At 37.2% G+C, this 18,559-nt stretch overlaps 1 protein-coding gene across 4 annotated transcripts in view; it reads left to right on the top strand.

The window, feature by feature from the left end:
* LIMS1 (LIM zinc finger domain containing 1) overlaps positions 1 to 14,042 on the top strand; it is a 165,439-nt gene extending 151,397 nt beyond the window's left edge. For 3 of the 4 annotated variants that reach the window (XM_058534342.1, XM_058534341.1, XM_058534340.1), the window contains exons 3-10: positions 3,982 to 4,048; positions 4,877 to 4,997; positions 5,477 to 5,626; positions 7,086 to 7,236; positions 7,958 to 8,050; positions 8,800 to 8,848; positions 10,451 to 10,526; positions 13,599 to 14,042. In XM_058534342.1, the coding sequence (XP_058390325.1) occupies positions 3,982 to 4,048; positions 4,877 to 4,997; positions 5,477 to 5,626; positions 7,086 to 7,236; positions 7,958 to 8,050; positions 8,800 to 8,848; positions 10,451 to 10,526; positions 13,599 to 13,713 (822 nt within the window). In that variant the 3' untranslated portion in view covers positions 13,714 to 14,042. Of the gene's footprint in view, positions 1 to 3,981; positions 4,049 to 4,876; positions 4,998 to 5,476; positions 5,627 to 7,085; positions 7,237 to 7,957; positions 8,051 to 8,799; positions 8,849 to 10,450; positions 10,527 to 10,719; positions 10,883 to 13,598 lie in introns of those variants that run through there. The other variant, XM_058534343.1, reaches the window with a different exon arrangement.
* The last annotated feature ends 4,517 nt before the right edge of the window (positions 14,043 to 18,559 follow it).

The raw sequence follows: 18,559 nt of genomic DNA, 5'->3' as shown, positions 1-18,559 counted from the left end.
ACACATTTAGAGGCTGGGTTCTTTGTTGATGCTTCAGATTTCTTTCTCTCTCCGTCTTAGTTTGAATTTCCCAATGTGTTCTTTTTTCTCTATCACAAAATAAATAACAGGAAAGACAATTTATGATGAGTGATTTAGTGGGAAGATGTTTTACAACGAGATTTCTTCCCTCATTTCCTCTTACATGGAATCATGATGACTCAGGAAGGCTGAAACCTGAGAAGGGAAGACTGGTTGGGAGGGAACCTTCCAACTAGAGGAGGTGCTTATCTGCTGACCCACTCACCTCAGAGCAGTTTATGACAAACCAGTACAAATCACCAAGTGAGAATTTCCAACATTTGCACTTGACTTGAAGTGAGACCATCAGCTAAGTTTCTAATTCTGAGCTTTTTTTAAAACAGCAGTAGTCTTTTTTTCCCCCGCTAAAAGAATCTTTACAGAACTCCAAAACTTAAAACAGTCAAAAGCACAGCTATTCGGGCCCGGCCCAGTGGCATAGCGGTTAAGTGCACGCTCCCCTTTGGTGGCCCGGGGTTCGCAGGCCTGGATCCCCGGCGTGCACCAACACGCCGCTTGTGAAGCCATGCTGTGGCGGCGTCCCATATAAAGTGGAGGAGGATGGGCACGGGTGCTAGCCCAGGGCCAATCGTCCTCAGCAAAAAAGAGGAGGATTGGCATCGGATGTTAGCTCAGGGCTGATCTTCCACACACACACACACACACATGCACACACACACACACACACGCAGAGCAGTTCTTGTCTGGAGTTCATCCTCTCCCGTACTGAACAAATCCTGTTCCCTGTGCAGGTGGTAGGACTCCAGGGTTCTTAGGCATTTTGTTTAAACACTACTGATTTGGAGCATTAATATTTCTTATAGGCTTATTGTATTTTAAACCAATTTTGGGTTGTAACATGTAGTTACTTAGAAAGGCAGTATTTACAGAAGTTTGATTCTTCCCAATTTATGATTTCTGTTTTTTCTTCATTTTTACATGGGATCAACTTCTGGCCTTTCTCCTAGGCTCAGAAATTGAGCCATAACTGTGTTGGACCATTGCTATACACTGTAGAAAAAAGGCGGCTCATTATAGCAAAAGAAGTTCTCCACTGCAGCAGTCCTCATACTGGGCTGTGCACGGCCCAGGGTCTGAAGAGATTTGCAATATGGATGGTTTCAAGGGATTCCATTTCAGAATCTTTGTATTCTGGTTTCAATTTCTGGATTTTTCTTCCTAAAATTGCTTTACCTGATAATATATTTGTATTCACAATAGCACTTGTCCCGCTTTATAGAAGAAAGGAATCTCAAATCTTCCTGTGATGGATTGCTCCAGGACACCTATCAAAAGGGATTAGTCAGGGGTCCTTAAGCCCGTAAGGCTTCCAGTCTCCCCTCCCCGTGTATTTTCTTGTTGAGGATGGAGCTTGGCTTCAGGACGTCTGTTGGACGTTCTGTATTCAGGTATGTGGTGGATTTGGGGATGTGGGAGTAGTTGTGACAACTCTCCTTTTAGGACTTTGCCTTTTTCATCCCCTAATTTCAAAGACTCATCCTTTTAAGGGGAGAGTCCTGCAAGAGCAAAGCAAAGAGAGCAGTGCTAAGAGTTGTGAGCATGGTGCATACGTGTGATGAGCTAGAGCAAACTGCCAGAGCAGAATAAGTGTGGACTTGCATGAGGCACTGAGAGGTTAGGCAGCTTGCCCGAAGTCACACAGCTGGTCGGTGGTCCAGCCAGGATTTAAACTCTGGCAGTCTGGATCTACTGTCTGTGTTCCTCACTCCTGTGATCCTAGTTGAACCATATCTTGAAAGACTTATTCAAATTACAAGCGATCCTAATTTTTTCTGCCTTCTGCTAACAAATAGAGTATATATGCTAACTGCTGGACTGGTTTTGCTTAGTGCTTTTAGGCAATATATGTCTTTCTCTTTCATTAAGTACAGAGTAAAAGTTGATCGTTTCTTTTTTTCTCATTGAACTTTGTTTTAGTGGGTCTCAAAATTCTGTGGCAGATTTTTGGTCAAGTTGTTTGCATGTTAAAGAGTACTGATTTCAAAAACTAACAACTTAAAACTGCCACACACACACACATACAAACAAAATAAATGGTCCACGAATATTCTCCTTTCCTTTTTACGATGCATTTTTATCATTAACCAGTCTCTTCCTACTAAACTTAAATGGCCGATTGAGACAAACAGTTCTGAGACCATTCTTCCCCCACTGATTAAGACTGGGGTGGCCAATAAAATATTGATCGTTTCTGACTAAATTAATGGAGTTATTTCTGGGTTTTTATATTTGATTTATTTTTTTAATTACCGCTAAAATCTAAACATAATATACATAATGTACATTCAATAAAGGAACATATCTCACTTCAACTTCCACTTTGGGCTACACATTACAGTGCATTATGACAAAGTATTGAGTAATAGCATATTGATTTGTTACTTTCTGTTCTGTTTTAAAAATAGATTTATTAAATATATTAGAGCTCATTCATTTGAATTTAAAAATGAAGTAAGACTCCTTCTGGCACAAAATAAATCAGCTTTAATTGGTCTGCCAATTAAGCTATGGTGGTTCAATAAATTGAATGAGCTAAATCTGCAGCTAATTGCCGTAACTGAGGAAATTCAGTTGACAACTGATAGATCATTAAAAATGGATTTTGATCAGCAAACAGTATGTGATTTTTGACATATAACTTATAAGGAGCTCAAAGAGTCAAAGGGAGATATATAATTCCCACGACTTATCTATGTGAAAAGGGTAAAAGCAACCCCTAAAATAGAAAATAAATCTAGAATGAATGTTGAACCCTGACTCTTCTAATGCTAAGTCATATTTATCCATGGATACTGAACTAATTGTGAGGGGAAAGAGTGGCCCTGCTCATCTCGTGAAGAGATACTTTTCAAATAAATAATTAAATAGTAAAACATAAAATTCAATATTTCTAACATATTTATGTTTTGATCATTTGTGTACTAATAATCATCGTAATGATAACTTAATCCAAAAGAAAAAGAATGTTAACTTTAGAGCCTTATAGATTCAGAAAGTAAAACAAATTTTAAAGTTTCATTATATACATTTTAATTGCAGAGAAGTGTGTTAGGGTGATTAGTAAAAGATTTTAGTATAAAAAATATCATACTAGGATAAACCTTTGGGGGAAATGAAATGGAAACAGTTCAAGGAGAGAAATGAAGTATGTAGATTTTCCAACTGTTAAAAAAAGAATATGTTGGGCCAGCCCCGTGGCTTAGCGGTTAAGTGCGCGCGCTCCGCTGCTGGCGGCCCGGGGTTCGGATCCCGGGTGCACACCGACGCACTGCTTCTCCAGCCATGCTGACGCCGCGTCCCACATACAGCGGCTAGAAGGATGTGCAGCTATGACATACAACTATCTACTGGGGCTTTGGGGGGGGGAAATAAATAAATAAAATCTTTAAAAAAAAAAAAAAAGAATATGTTCATTTTTTAATGAGTTTTTGCCCCATTTAAAAATGTTTAAATTTAAAATTTGCTAAAATATTTACCCTCTGTAAGTGTTTAAAAGCTTACAGTAAAATATTTTAGATATTAACCTAAAAAATTATGGGGAGGAGTTTGTATATATGTGCATATTTTCTGGGGAGAGGGGTCTGTAGCTTTTATCAGACTCTTAAAGGTAGAATATGTGAGCCAAAAAATAACGAAGCATAGTTAGAGGCAAGGTCACCATACTCTGGAGGCATAGTGTTAGTTCTAGTCTCAACTTGTTCAGGGTATCTTTCCTGTACCCACATGTAGAGGTATGGAAGGTACAAAAGTATATCTACTTTTAAAAATCTCGATAGAATTATAAATTCTTAGGGCAGAGCTCTTAGTTCACAAAGATCTTCCCTGTGTGGCTCCATAGAACAATGATATTCCTCCTGTGAGTGTGTCACATTTACCAGTTGATGGTACTTTCCATTGCAGTTCGAGGGAAGGAAGTACTGTGAGCATGACTTTCAGATGCTTTTTGCTCCTTGCTGTCATCAGTGTGGTAAGTTTTACCGTTGAATGCAAAGTAAAAAGTAAGTTTCAAAATTACGTAAGTTATTTAATACTACTAAAGTGTCAGTAGAAAAAATGGGTTTTGATGCTCATTATAAATAGCATTTAGGTACTTTATCACTCCTCTTCCCTGTTATTAATATATAACAAATTGGAAGAGTATCAAAACCCAGAGAGAATTGATTTTTAAGGACATCTAGTATAAAGGTATTTCAGACTAACGAGGACTTCTTTTAGATGATCTTTTGGAAGGTGCTTTTCCCCTGTTAATGCAACCTTTACCTACTCACTTTTGGGTTTGCCAGGAAAGAGACAGGGAAGACGTCACTGACGTGCTCAAGATGCATAAGGACTGTGTGGTGCACACGTGCCTGACTTGCTTGCATCTTAGCCACTTCATTATTGCTAGCAGCTCCACTAGAAGGTCTCCACAGACTGGAGAGACTGAGTAGAAGGTTTTAAAGCTTTAATGAAAGAAGAAATTAAGTATGGGTTACAAGAAAATGTGCTATGAATTTAGTTTTCTTTGTCAGCAATGACCAGAAATAACCAAAAAGCATTCAAGAGAGCCCAATCCATCGTTTGGAAAAGGAAAGCCAGATTCAGAGATGTGATAAGACGGCCCAAAAATATGGCTGCAGAATCAAAAACAAGGACCCAAATGAAATAGAAAACATTTTTTTCTAAGGTAGTGCTTACTATGGTAGACACATACATAAAAGTCCCTATTTGTGCAGAAAGGTTTAAACATATTGTGACTTACTGCTTTCAGCAGTAAGATTCCACATGACATCCTTTGTGTGTTACTTTCCCACAGGGGAGTTCATCATTGGCAGAGTTATCAAAGCCATGAATAACAGCTGGCATCCTGAGTGCTTCCGCTGTGACCTGTGCCAGGAAGTTCTAGCAGATATTGGGTTTGTCAAGAATGCTGGGAGGTAGGAGTTTTTCATCCTTGTCAGGTGTGGATGAATAAGCATGGACTACTACAAGGTTATGTATATAGTCCCATGGGACTCTAAGGAGGTGCTTTAGGACACAGAATTTAAGATGTAGGAACTCAAGACTGCAGTGTATTGACTTGTCTGGTGCCTGTTAGGAGAGGCCTCTAGAATTTCTGTTCAACAGTGCACGGCTGCTCCGTGTGTTCCTGGGCCGTCAAAAGGGGGATAGGTACTTAAGATGGAGTTTCTTAAAAATCAGTTAGATTATCTGGGTTGGAATAAATAATTATTCATGTAAAAAGTAGCAGTTTTCATGTAAAGAACTTGATTCTGCTCTAAGTCAACAGTGATTTTTAAAGAAATGGTTTCTTTAATTTCTTTTCACAGATATGGGAAGCATATTTCTTTTTAATTATTAGGGAGAACCTTGGGTTTCAAATTTAAGTTTCTAAAAAAGTTTTGGCTCTGTTTAGACATCTGTGTCGCCCCTGTCATAATCGTGAGAAAGCCAGAGGCCTTGGAAAATACATCTGCCAGAAATGCCATGCCATCATCGATGAGCAGCCTCTGATATTCAAGAATGACCCTTACCACCCAGATCACTTCAACTGTGCCAACTGCGGGTATTACATTTTCTTCCTTTTTTAAATTGCACAAAGAGTGGAAATAAAAGGTCACATTTAGTTATGTTTCTAAATTGCACGAAGAGTGGAAATAAAAGGTCACATTTAGTTATGTTTCTGTTACTCTGGCAAACCAAATTGTTTTTCTCCAACTTTTAATCTGGAAAATTTTAAACCTATAGGAAAGTCAAGAGAATAATACAAAGAATACCTACATTCCTTCATTTAGTTTCACCAGTTAACATGTGCTGCATTTGAATGTGTGTGCAGCACACACATTCCTCTGTGTGTGTGTTTGTGTACGTGTGCATATACACATACCTGTAAATATTCAGTCCGTATTAAATTGTCCCCAATTATCCCAAAAACTGTTTTTGATCACTATGTTTTTCTAATATAGGATCAAAAAAAAAACTTTAGAAAGTCTTATCTTTGTACATACATAACTTTCACAGTTGTAATAATTAGGATGTTATCTTAAATTATGTTTTTTTATTTGTTTTATTTACATCCTAAAGGGATTTTTTTCTTCAGAAACTCATGATAAATTGTTAGGCTGTGATTTTCTGAATTTGCTATCCAGTGTGAAAATGTAATGGAAAAAGCACTTGACTATGATCAGGATGAACTTACATGCTAACTGTAGTGGGAGGGGAGAGACAGGGTAGGCTGCAGTTGAAGAAGTCAGCCTCAGGGTGAAGCACAGGCACCTCATCTTTTTTGTGATTATCGGTTTGTGCCTTTTCTCGTTTTCTTCCTTCTCTTCCTTTCTTTCTTCTGGTGGGAGTTTTCTCTGTTCATTTTTCATTAGCACTTCTAAAGAATTATTTAAACAGATGAAATTCAAACAAGTCCATTTGGCTAATTGGGGCCATCTCTGGTAAATGTTTATTGACACAGGAGACTGAAAATAATAGTGAACTTAAGCATTTGGAGAAGGAAAATTCTGGGTGTTTCATTCGTTTATTTTCTATTAACCTATAACTATTCTTAACAGCTTGTGACAGTTTAAATAATTGTTAGTAAATGGAACTAGTCTCCAAACTCCTCAGTTATTCTGGAAAGATAATATCACTGAGTCTGTCCTCAGGACTATGATTATCTCCTCTAGCTTTTTAAGGAAGACACATGGACTATAATGTGATAATAGACAAAGAAATGATAACTATGACGGCTGAGGCCGTGTCCCACATACAGCAACTAGAAGGATATGCAGCTATGACATACAACTATCTACTGGGGCTTTGGGGAAGAAAAAAAGAAGGAGGATTGGCAATAGATGTTAGCACAGAGCCGGTCTTCCTCAGCAAAAAGAGAAGGATTAGCATGGATGTTAGCTCAGGGCTGATCTTCCTCACAAAAAAAAAAAAAAACCTTCTAAAAAGTGTGTTAGCCACGTTGGCTGCCTGTTTTTCTCTCTCTTGCTAGTGTCGTTCAGTTGGGTATCTCTCATGCACAGGAAGGAGCTGACCGCTGATGCCCGGGAGCTGAAAGGAGAACTGTACTGCTTGCCGTGCCATGATAAAATGGGGGTTCCCATCTGTGGCGCTTGTCGACGGCCCATTGAAGGGCGTGTCGTGAATGCCATGGGCAAGCAGTGGCATGTGGAGGTGAGTTCTAAATGGTGGAGGGGTAACCAGTATTTTTTAATTTCCATGGTTCAGATGTGCTAGCAAGATTAGGCGAGTCTAAAGATTAAATATGGACATTTTAAAGACAATTGACTTTGTAGAAAATTAAGAATATAGGATATGCACTGCTTTTGTGATCTCTCAGTAATGATAATAATTTTATTTATTTATTTATTTTCCCCCCAAAGCCCCAGTAGATAGTTGTATGTCATAGCTGCACGTCCTTCTAGTTGCTGTGTGTGGGACGCGGCCTCAGCATGGCTAGAGAAGCGGCCCGTCGATGCGCGCCCGGGATCCGAACCCGGGCCACCAGCATCGGAGCGCAAGCACTTAACTGCTAGGCCACGGGGCCGGCCCTGATTTCTCAGTAATGATACAGGATGTGCTCTTTTGTTCATAAGAGGCAAGAAGTGTCATGGTCCATATCCACCAGCAGCCCCTCCTTCACTGATGCTACTGACATGTTCGCCTCTTTCCCATTCTGTGTTGTTCCAGTAGGCTGTGTCTTACAGTAACCTGCCCAAGACTCAAGACGCTGGAATTAAGACTGACAGTACTACAGGGTTATCTATGGCCAAATGAAATAACTACCTCAAACTTTCATGTATCTTCTCTGAGGATAGTTTAACTTTCAAGTTTTACTTCATTAAATAAATAAAATATGGCAATTCAAAAATGACATATAGCATTTTTTTTTCAGCATTTTGTTTGTGCCAAGTGTGAAAAACCATTTCTTGGACATCGCCATTATGAAAGGAAGGGCCTGGCATATTGTGAAACCCATTATAACCAGGTATGGATTGTACTCATTGGATGCTAGATATACTTTTATTAATTTTAGCTTATCAATATTTTAGCTACAAGGAAATCTCTTGGAAAATGTACATAGGACTATAGAGATTTGTTTTTAACTTTTTATTTAGGAAATCATTTCAGACTCACAGAAAAATTATAAAATAAAAATACAAAGACTACCTATATACCTTTTACTCATGTTCACCATTTGCTTTATCATTTGCACGTGCTAACTCTATAAAAACACACACTTATATAAATGCACATATCTTTGTATACAAATATATGTTTACATAATATACAAATACGTATTTTTTCTGAAGCATTTGATAATAAGTTCATCATGGTCCTTTATCCCTAAATATTTCAGTGTATGTTTTGCAAGAATGTGGAACTCTCTTATGTAACCATAGTTATCAGCATTGATACAATACTTTAATATCCTTTTAGCATTTTTTTCCAGTCTGGTACTGGACCCAGTGTAAAGTTGTCATGTTCCATTAGCCTCCTTAAATCTGGACATTTCCAGAGTCTTTTTTTGTTTTCGATAGTGATGAAAAGTAAATTATTTTCACTGTAAAAAGTAAAAACTAGTCAATGAACTTTTACTAATTTTCTATAGTCATGGTAAATTCTAGATATAAGTAGCCAGCTATTTGTTTTTCAGTGGTAGAAAGAAGTGAAATTATATTAAATGTTTGGTGTTCTAAAACATCTTGAATTTTTACCACTTTTTTTTATTTTCAGCTTTTTGGTGATGTTTGTTTCCACTGCAACCGTGTTATAGAAGGTGATGGTAAGTATCTGTAGGAATTTTGTATGGCATCATTTTGACACAAAAACACTTGGGTAGGGGCTGGCCCAGTGGCGCAAGCGGTTAAGTGTGTGTGCTCCACTGCGGCAGCCTGGGGTTCACTGGTTCGCATCCCGGGCGCGCACTGACACACCGCTTGGCAAGCCATGCTGTGGCGGCGTCCCATATAAAGTGGAGGAAGATGGGCGTGGATGTTAGCCTAGGGCCAGTCTTCCTCAGCAAATAAAAAAAAAAAGAGGAGGATTGGCAGATGTTAGCACAGGGCTGATCTTCCTCACAAAAAAAAAAAAAACACTTGGGTAATGTTAAAATTGAAAGAGGTGGATGATTTCCCAAGAATTTGCATATTTCCCAAGTAATCTGTATGAGATGATAATATCGTAAGAGTTGGCTTTGTTACTCATCTATGACAATACTTTAGGCCAGGGCCACGGGGTTGTTACAGTAGGAATTGTGGGAACTGTTTGTGGCCGAACCTGAGATCTGTTTCTTTTTCCATTCCCTGGAATTATATAACTTGGACGCTGTAGAGCAGTGCTTATCAGGAACAGTTTAATCTACCGTGGTTGTTAGGAAGAGTCACTTCAACCCTACAGATGCTAAAACCTGGCAGTTACCTGTAGACATTTCTAGGATTTACCATCCTTGTACCGTGGTAATTAGGCAGGGCTGATTGACTGGAACAGAAAGGAAGCAGCTGTGTTTGCTAATAGTCACTAGCACAATTCTGCCAGAAACTTCCTGGCAAAGTTTTAAACATTCCTGTTTTGAGAATGCTTTACAGTTCTCGGCAGAGAACCTAACTCAGGAAATACTTTCTGAAACACTGCCCATATGCAGTTTGTGAAAGGATTAGTTCAGGAAAGCAATCTTTAGTGCCACTGAAAATAAAACTTAGCTCCCTTCTCCATGAGACAGTTGCTAGGTGAAAGAAGCTGTCAAAGGAAGCCCTCTTTTCCTGTTGTCAGCTTTGGAGGAAAGATTCCTACAGGCAAATAAGTTAATGTCTGGATTTTTTTTTTATATATTACTTACCTAGTTCATATTTCTTTGTTGGCCCAGTGGCAGTAGGACAGAAAGGTAGTGGAGAGTGCGCTAGTAGGCAATTACTGTGCCAGAAAAGCTCGTCTGAGTGACTTAATACAGGTGAGATGTATGCCGCGTCATCCACGGAGGGAGGACACGAGCTTTGGTGTGTACGTACCATTGATATGCCTCACAGGATACTCAAAGGAAAGGAAAAAAAATGTAATTGTAAATACAGTCTGAAAAAGGCAATAATAATCTTCCCTAAGGTGAAGCCTACAGTCACAGAAGACATAAATTAATTATAAGTGCTCAGCTTGTATGTTTTTTTAATAAGGTGAAAAAATAGCCTTAATAATTAAATTAATAAAATTGATTCAATAAACATTAATTAATGGCACCGAGATTTTTAGCTATGTGATTCTTTTACAGGAAAACCTCTTGAGACCCTCTTCCAGGTGTCATGAAAATAACCTTAATTCTGTTTTAGTTTGGAAATTTAAGCTCCCCACTTCCCGTAGCAGTGTATGTGACCAGACACCTGTGCTCTTTCTCCAGTGGTCTCTGCTCTTAATAAGGCCTGGTGTGTGAACTGTTTTGCCTGTTCTACCTGCAACACTAAATTAACACTCAAGTAAGTCTGCAGTTTGGTCCAATGTGAATCCTAAGACTGAAAACTTTGGGGTAACATTTTTTTAAATATTCATAGAGTTTAAAAAGATTTTGACTCCTTGTTTCCTCTTTCTGTTCAGGCCTTCTAAAAGTAAAGGTTCTTCCTTTAACTGTTCCCTGTTCTTTCTTCTCTTCCTTCTTTGTCCTGCCTAAAGGGATAAGTTTGTTGAAATTGATCTAAAACCAGTCTGCAAACACTGTTATGAGAAAATGCCAGAAGAATTTAAGAGGCGACTTGCCAAACGGGAGAGAGAAGCAAAGGATAAGGACAAGCAGAAAAAGAAAAAGCCAGTCTGTTTGTAAACTTTCCTGTCCCTTCTATCATCATTTTCACTGCTTTCTTCTTTGGTTAGTCCTGCAGAAGATGTTTTTGTTCTGTTTTTATCTTTTGCTTTTTTTGTTTCTTTTTGGCATGTATTTATAGCTATCTGAGATTGAAATACAAGTATTTGCCTGTCTAGAGTTGGTCCTTTTGCATAATTATTAAAATTATAAAGTTTACATTAATAAGGTCCACACTTAATACTGGCTTTTACTTCACTTATTCCCTTAATCTATAGATTCCCTCATCTCTTTTCTTAAATCACAATACGGTTTAGATTTCTTTCTTTCTTTTTAATGGATTCAAAGGGAAGAATTCCAGTCTCTTAATAGATCCTACTGGGAAAAGTTTTAAAGTATTTTTGTCTGATAATTGCAGCTTTAAAAATACTGGTTTTTGGTTTCTTTGCCAAAAATAATTTAATTGATAAATTCCAGTGGCACATGTTCTAAGTTCTATATTAAATTACATCCTTTCAGCGTGTTTCATAACTAAGCAAAGACCTTCTAAGTACATAATAAAATATCAACTATCTTTGGTGTATAGATATGTGCTTTCATACAGTGCCCATATGCTACTGTTTATGAATTCATTTTCTTGATGTTTTCAAACTTTATTTCTGATTTTTATGGGAAATATTTCAATCTTTGAAATTCTGTTGAATTACTAGCATGATTGTCCTATTTTTCCTTCATGGTTTCCATTGTGTTCTGAGCTCTAAACATTTTTTAATGTTTCAGTTGTCATGTTTCCATCTATAAAGAGAAATTAAAATTCAAATGTAAAATTAAAACAATGGAAGTTTGCTTAGCAGTAATATACATCTCTGAAAGCAGTGATAATTTATTTCTTTCATCAAAAAAATGGTGGTTTTAATAGCTTTTGTTCTAAGAAGACTTGGGGAGAAATTTTTAACTCAATAGTACTATTTAAATCAAACTGCTAATTGAAATGTAACATCATTTCAATTACTGTCAGCATTAGAATCTCTGTGAAAAACAACTAGAAAATAATTCTCATGTGGTACTTTAAAAGATTTTTCATTTTAAATATGTGGTCAGGAATTAACTTGGTTAATGTTTTCTAAAATATCAGCAGATTTAATAATCATTTGTCATAAATGACAATGTACCACTAGACTTGTTTCACAGTGCTTCCTAAATATACTTTCACAGAAAAGGAACAGGTTATAAAGTTATGTATTTACTCAATTAACAATTAAGGACCCCAGATTTCAGTAATAAGCCATTGTAATTTCCAATTGGAAATGCATTACAAATAGTTAGGAGGCCATCTGAAAATTTGTCCTCTACAGAACTGTTTTACAAATAAATTGATAATGTGTAATGCTCTAGCTTTTAAAAAGAGGAATTGAGTTCTCCATACAGCTACCACTCACAAAATGTAACCACAGGCAGTCTGGTTCATTTGTGTTCTTTAAGAGTGATTAGGAGCCGGCCCCGTGGCTTAGCAGTTAAGTGCACGCGCTCTACTACTGGCGGCCCTGGTTCAGATCCCGGGCGCGCACTGACGCACCGCTTCTCCGGCCATGCTGAGGCGGCGTCCCACATACAGCAACTAGAAGGATGTGCAACTATGACATACAACTATCTACTCGGGCTTTGGGGGGAAAAAATAAATAAATAAAATCTTTAAAAAAAAAAAAAAAAGAAACTTTCTCTCAGGGCCAGCCCTGTGGCATAGTGGTTAAGTGCGCGTGCTCCGCTGCTGGCGGCCCGGGTTCAGATCCTGGGCAAGCACCGAGGCACCGCTTGTCAGGCCATGCTGTGGTGGCGTTCCATATAAAGTAGAGGAAGATAGGCACGGGTGTTAGCCCAGGGCCAGTCTTCCTGAGCAAAAAGATGAGGATCGGCATGGATGTTAGCTCAGGGCTGGTCTTCCTCACCAAAAAAAAAGAAACTTTCTGTCAGATAACCAACCAAAATAATCCATTATGATTTAAGATTTTTTTTAAAGGTGATTTTTTTAATTGGGGGTGGGAAGCAAACCATTTCATGCCAGGAAAGATGAAACCTCATAGCTACTTAATTTAAAATACTAAGTAAGGGGGCCAGCCCAGTGACTTAGTGGTTAAATTTGCACGCTCCACTTTGGCGGCCGGGGGTTCGCAGGTTCAAATCCCGGGCGCGGACCGAAGGACTGCTCATCAAGCCATGCTGTGGCAGCGTCCCACACACAAAATAGAGGAAGATGAGCACAGATGTTAGCTGGGGGCCAATCTTCCTCACAAAAAAAATACTAAGTAAGATTATTTTGCCTTCAATAAAGAGAGGATCATTCAAATTACAGAAGTACAATTTTTTTGCTTTAAATAACTATTCTTTAAAACATTCTCATGCTACTTTAAAATGTAATTGACTTTATTTACCTAAATTATGTTTACATTAGATTTCCTGTATACTTAGCACTGACTAAAATGTAATATATATTCTGTATTACATAGATAGATGTATGGGATCAATTTATAAGCACAGTTTTTTTCAAATGATATTGTGAAGTTTTTACATCTATCATAATGACAAGAATTGAGATTAAAATTATAGTTTTTTGCTAACATGAATATAGAAGTCGTCATATAGTGTCTTCATTTATTTCAGTAAAATTACTTCATGTTATTTATGTCTATGTTGAATACATTTTCATTATGTTGAATACATTTTCATTAATTTCTTTTTTTATTATTATCTTTAGGAATAAATTTGTGGAGTTTGACATGAAGCCAGTCTGTAAGAAGTGCTATGAGAAATTTCCATTGGAGCTGAAGAAAAGACTTAAGAAACTAGCTGAGACCTTAGGAAGGAAATAACTTCGTTTATTTTATTTTTTCTCTTCTATGCAAAGATAAGAGATTACCAACATTACTTGACTTGATCCACCCTATTTAAAGCTATATCTCAAAATAGTTGAGAGGGCAGAGGACCTATATGAATGGTTTTCTTCATCTCCTTTTTGTCATTAAAAAAGAATAAAAGTTTGTGTAATCATATTTAAAATACACATGAAATCAAGATTTGCCTTTGTTAATAACCCTTATCAATTTGTTGAAATGTAGACTATACTTAACAGCAAAAAACACACGTTAAATGTTAAATTTTAATTAAGGTCCAAAAAATTAAATATAAATTTTTAAAATGAAAGTAAGGAGTCAGCTTTTACATGATTCAGATAAAAAATATACACATTATTTTACTTTGTATTCAAAAGAAAAATTAATTCCAACTGCTGTTGGGGAGGATATAGGGAAGAAAAATTACCAACCAAGAAAAACAAATCTTTCAGAATTTTAATATGTTTATCAAACTAGTAGCTGATGTTCCTTTTACGATGCATATACACATTATTAAGACGAGAAACAAGTATTTTCAGAACTACTTGATTTTGTTTTTTTGTTGTTAAATGCAATAGTTATTAAGCTTAGTTATATACTTTTGTTCTCCTTGTGAATTTCTTCCTTTATACAATTACTTAACACAATAGTTATAGCTAGTTAATGGTATATCTTTTTAAATTTTGTGCAAAAAAATTTATACTAGGTATTTGAAAATACAATATACTTTACAATATTGGAAAAATGAAGGATTTTTTAATTGTATTACAGAAATTATGCTTCTAAGCTTAAGGTCAAAGATATAGTCTTAGAATAGGACATGAAATTAAATTTTATGTAGCTTGGAATGTATCACTTAAAAAAAGTGAAGGTATATGTATTGGTCATATTGCCTTTATAACCATGCTAATATCCATGCTTTATACATAATCAAACTTGCCTTGCCTTAGAAAAACACACACTTTAATCAGGAATTCTAGCTGTTTCATACAATACCAACTGAAAATAAGTGTGTTGATTGAAATTTGTAAACCCAAACTTATTTACCATAGCTATGATTATATATATATTTTGTGTGTGTGTGAGGAAGATCAGCCCTGAGCTAACATCCATGCCAATCCTCCTCTTTTTTGCTGAGGAAGACTGGCCCTGGGCTCACCTCTGCTGTGCCTATCTTCCTCCACTTTATATGGGATGCTGCCACAGCATGGCCTGACAAGCGGTACATCGGTGCGCGCCTGGGATCCGAACCGGGGCCACCAGCAGATGAGCACGTGAGCTTAACTGCTACGCATGGGGCCAGCCCTGATTATATTTTTTAAAAATTTTTTTCTCCTTTTTTGGGGAAACATTGAAATTAATTTTTGTCATCTTATTAGAAAAGAATGATGTTGGTATGTGTTTGAAGTTTTTCATTTCAAATCTCATAATTAATTGGATTTTATTTACTATAAGTAGGAGGTATAAATGACACTTTTACATTGGAAGGGGGATGTTTAAGTGTCAATTTTAGGTCAAAAGTAGTGAATTATTCTACTTTATAAAAAATTTTTTCCTGAAGTTTCTGGACCATTCTTTCTCAATCAACTTGTATGCAAAGCAAATTTTGTGAATGTTTTTTAAATGTTGCTGCTGCTATCATTTAAAAGAAAGTTGCCAAGATGGACTTCTAAAGGGAAAAATTATTGGTTTTTCCAAAAATTGCTGAAAAACAAAATGTCAGGATGCTAACCACTCTGTCATTAAAATATTTGTATGCATGTATTTTTTAAAAGTTTGTGCATGCACTTTACAGAGTAAATTCTATTTCGGTTTTCAGATAACTTATAACCAATTACTCTATTTTTTAGTGTTCTTTTAGAGTTTGAAGAATTATCAATGATTGAAGATAATCAATATATAGTTTGAGACTGTATGTACTCAGAAGTTTAAAACAGTCTGCCATTTGACAGTAAGAATCAAAATCCCTTCAGTGTGCCTTTTTCAGCTAATAGATGACCAGCAATGAAAATCTTAAAAGTATCTATTAAATATTATACTATGGATATAGGCAAAATAGTACAAAGTTAGCAGTATAGGGTCTTGATGCTAAATTCTTAAATACTCCTACACCAGAAATACAGAGCAAAAAAGCAACCATTTACCTGTGTTCTAAATCACTTTCCAGAGACCAGGACTGCACTCAGCCGCTTTGTTTACATAGCTTACGTAGCAGGCCTCTCCCATAGCGAGAGGGCCCCCTGCTGTCTCTGCTCACTCTTCTCTTAAAATATGAATTAATATTTCCTGGATGTTCGACTTCTTAAGCCTCTATTACTTTAGGGTATTTTATATCTAGATATAGTACTTACATGTGGGAAAGGAGAAAGTGGAAAAGTTGTAAGTAGGAGAGAAGACAAACTTGGTTTAGTTGATAGTACTTTTCATGGGGTTTCCCTGGCTGTGGGAAAAACTCAGGCTAGTAAGCATCTCTTTTGTTTAAAGTCCACAAGGCAATTTGAAATAATTCATTGTTCTTAGCAAATTTCTAAGTGCTCTTCTTCTTACCAAGCCTAATATAATTGGGGAAAATGTCTGGGTACAAGTAAAACATTCTTTGGGTCATGTTCAAAGCCTTATTAACATTGTACCTGAAATGATAGGTCATTTTGTCTCATTTATTTGTCAAACAGCCATTTCTAAGTTAAGGAAATTTTGAGGTAGGCTTACAGCATTCTTGTTGTATTTCATTTTAGATTGTAAGCTCAATGGCAGGGACACTATATGATAACTGTGTTTTTATATAGCAACCATTGCAATATACTCTTGGTGCTTAATAAATGTTCATAATCATTAACAATAACTTGTGCATTGTTTAATTTGAATGGCTTTGAGACATAGAACTATGAGAAGATAGGAGTAATGCTTAAGAAAGCCATTTTGGAAGCAGCCCACGAGTCCATCGATGGATGCATAGATTAAAGAAAATGTGGTATATGTGTGTATATATATAGGCACACACACATATATACACACAATGGAATATTATTCAGCCATAAAAAGAAGCAAGTCTTGCCATTTGCAACAACATGGATGGGGCCAGCCCGGTGGCGTAGCAGTTAAGTTCGTGTGTTCTGCTTCGATGGCCTGGGCTTCATGGGTTTGGATCCCGGGCACAGACCTACTCACCACTCATCAAGCCGTGCTGAAGCGGTGTCCCATATAGAAGAGCCACAGCTCTACAACCATGAAACATAACTATGTACTGGAGTTTTGGGGAGAAAAAAGAAGATTGGCAGCAGATGTTAGCGCAGGGCCAATCTTCCTCAAAAAAAAAAAATGGATGGACCTTGAGGGCATTATGCTAAGTGAAGTAAGTCACACAGAGAAATACAAATATGGTCTCACTTATATGTGGAGTCTAAAAAACAAGCTCATAGATACAGAGAACAGATAGGTGGTTGCCAGAGGCAGGGTGTGTGGGGTGGGTGAAGGAGACCAAAAGGTACAAACTACCAGTTATAAAATAAATAGGTCATGGGGATATAATGTACAACATGGTGACTACAGTTAATAATACTGTATTGCATATTTGAAAGTTGCTAAGATAGTAGATCTTAAAAGTTGTCATCGGGGGGCCGGCCCCAGTTAAGTGCGCGCGCTCCACTGCTGGTGGCCTGGGTTCGGATCCCGGGCGTGCACCGATGCACCGCTTGTCAGGCCATGCTGTGGCGGCATCCCGTATAAAGTGGAGGAAGATGGACACGGATGTTAGCCCAGGGCCAGTCTTCCTCAGCAAAAAGAGGAGAATTGGCATGGATGTTAGCTCAGGGCTGATCTTCCTCACAAAAAAATAAAAATAAAAGTTGTCATCACAAGAAAAAAAGTTTTTTGGACCTGTGTGGTGATGGACGTTAACTAAACTCATTGTGGTGATCATTTTACAATATATACAAATATTGGGGCATTATGTTGTACATCTGAAACTAATATAATGTTATATGTCAATTATATCTGAATTTTTTTAAGAAGTTTCACGTTTAAAAAAAAGCCATTTTAAGCTTTTACTATGTGTATTTTTTTTGGAACACAGTTTAAGTAGTGCTAGATCTAAATCCATGTAAAAATATCAGACATTCTCTATATAAGGTTCACAAGGCAGTTCCACAAATACTATCTTATTTAATCCTTGCAACCATGAGTTACTTAAAATTCTTCCCCCTTTACAGCAGAGGAGTTACATAGTGCTCATAAGTAAGTCTTTTGAGGTTGTACAGCTTAAAAGTGGCATATCCAGATTTTGAACCCAAGTAATTCCTGTGATTCCAAATTTATAAATGTTTCTACTCTGTGACTTGCGGGGTGTGTGTGTAAGATATGTGGGTGTGGGTGGGTGTGTGTGAGAGAGAGAAAAATTCAAGTATTCTTGAATATATAATGGAAAAAATCATGTATATGAATAAAAGAAAATGAGAAAAGGATCTGGTTACTATGTATAAGCCAAATCTTAGAACCATGTAGAATGGTGGTGGAGTCTTCCCGTTATTCACTGTAAATTCTGATGTTTCTCAGTTCTTAACAAAGGTGATACATATCTTACTTAATGCATCATTCAGCAAGCCCTGAGGCACTCTGTGGTGTGTTGGGAAGATGGTCCTCACTCCCAGTGCTGTCAAGGGGGCGTCCCTCTTCCAGGGCTCCAGCCTTCCCTGGCTCCTCATCCTCCTTCAATGTAGACATCCCCGGGCTCTGTCTGATTTGAATCTTGCACTCTTTTTTTCTCCCCTGGGCAGTTGCAGAGCTTTGGTTTCCTCCTGCCCAAGTAAAAGAGATAGGTAATTACAAC

Source organism: Diceros bicornis, chromosome 40 (genome assembly GCF_020826845.1).
Source record: "Diceros bicornis minor isolate mBicDic1 chromosome 40, mDicBic1.mat.cur, whole genome shotgun sequence".
NCBI lineage: Eukaryota > Metazoa > Chordata > Mammalia > Perissodactyla > Rhinocerotidae > Diceros > Diceros bicornis.
The sequence above is the reverse complement of the archived record's forward strand: the minus strand, read 5'-3'. Positions and strand labels throughout refer to the sequence as shown.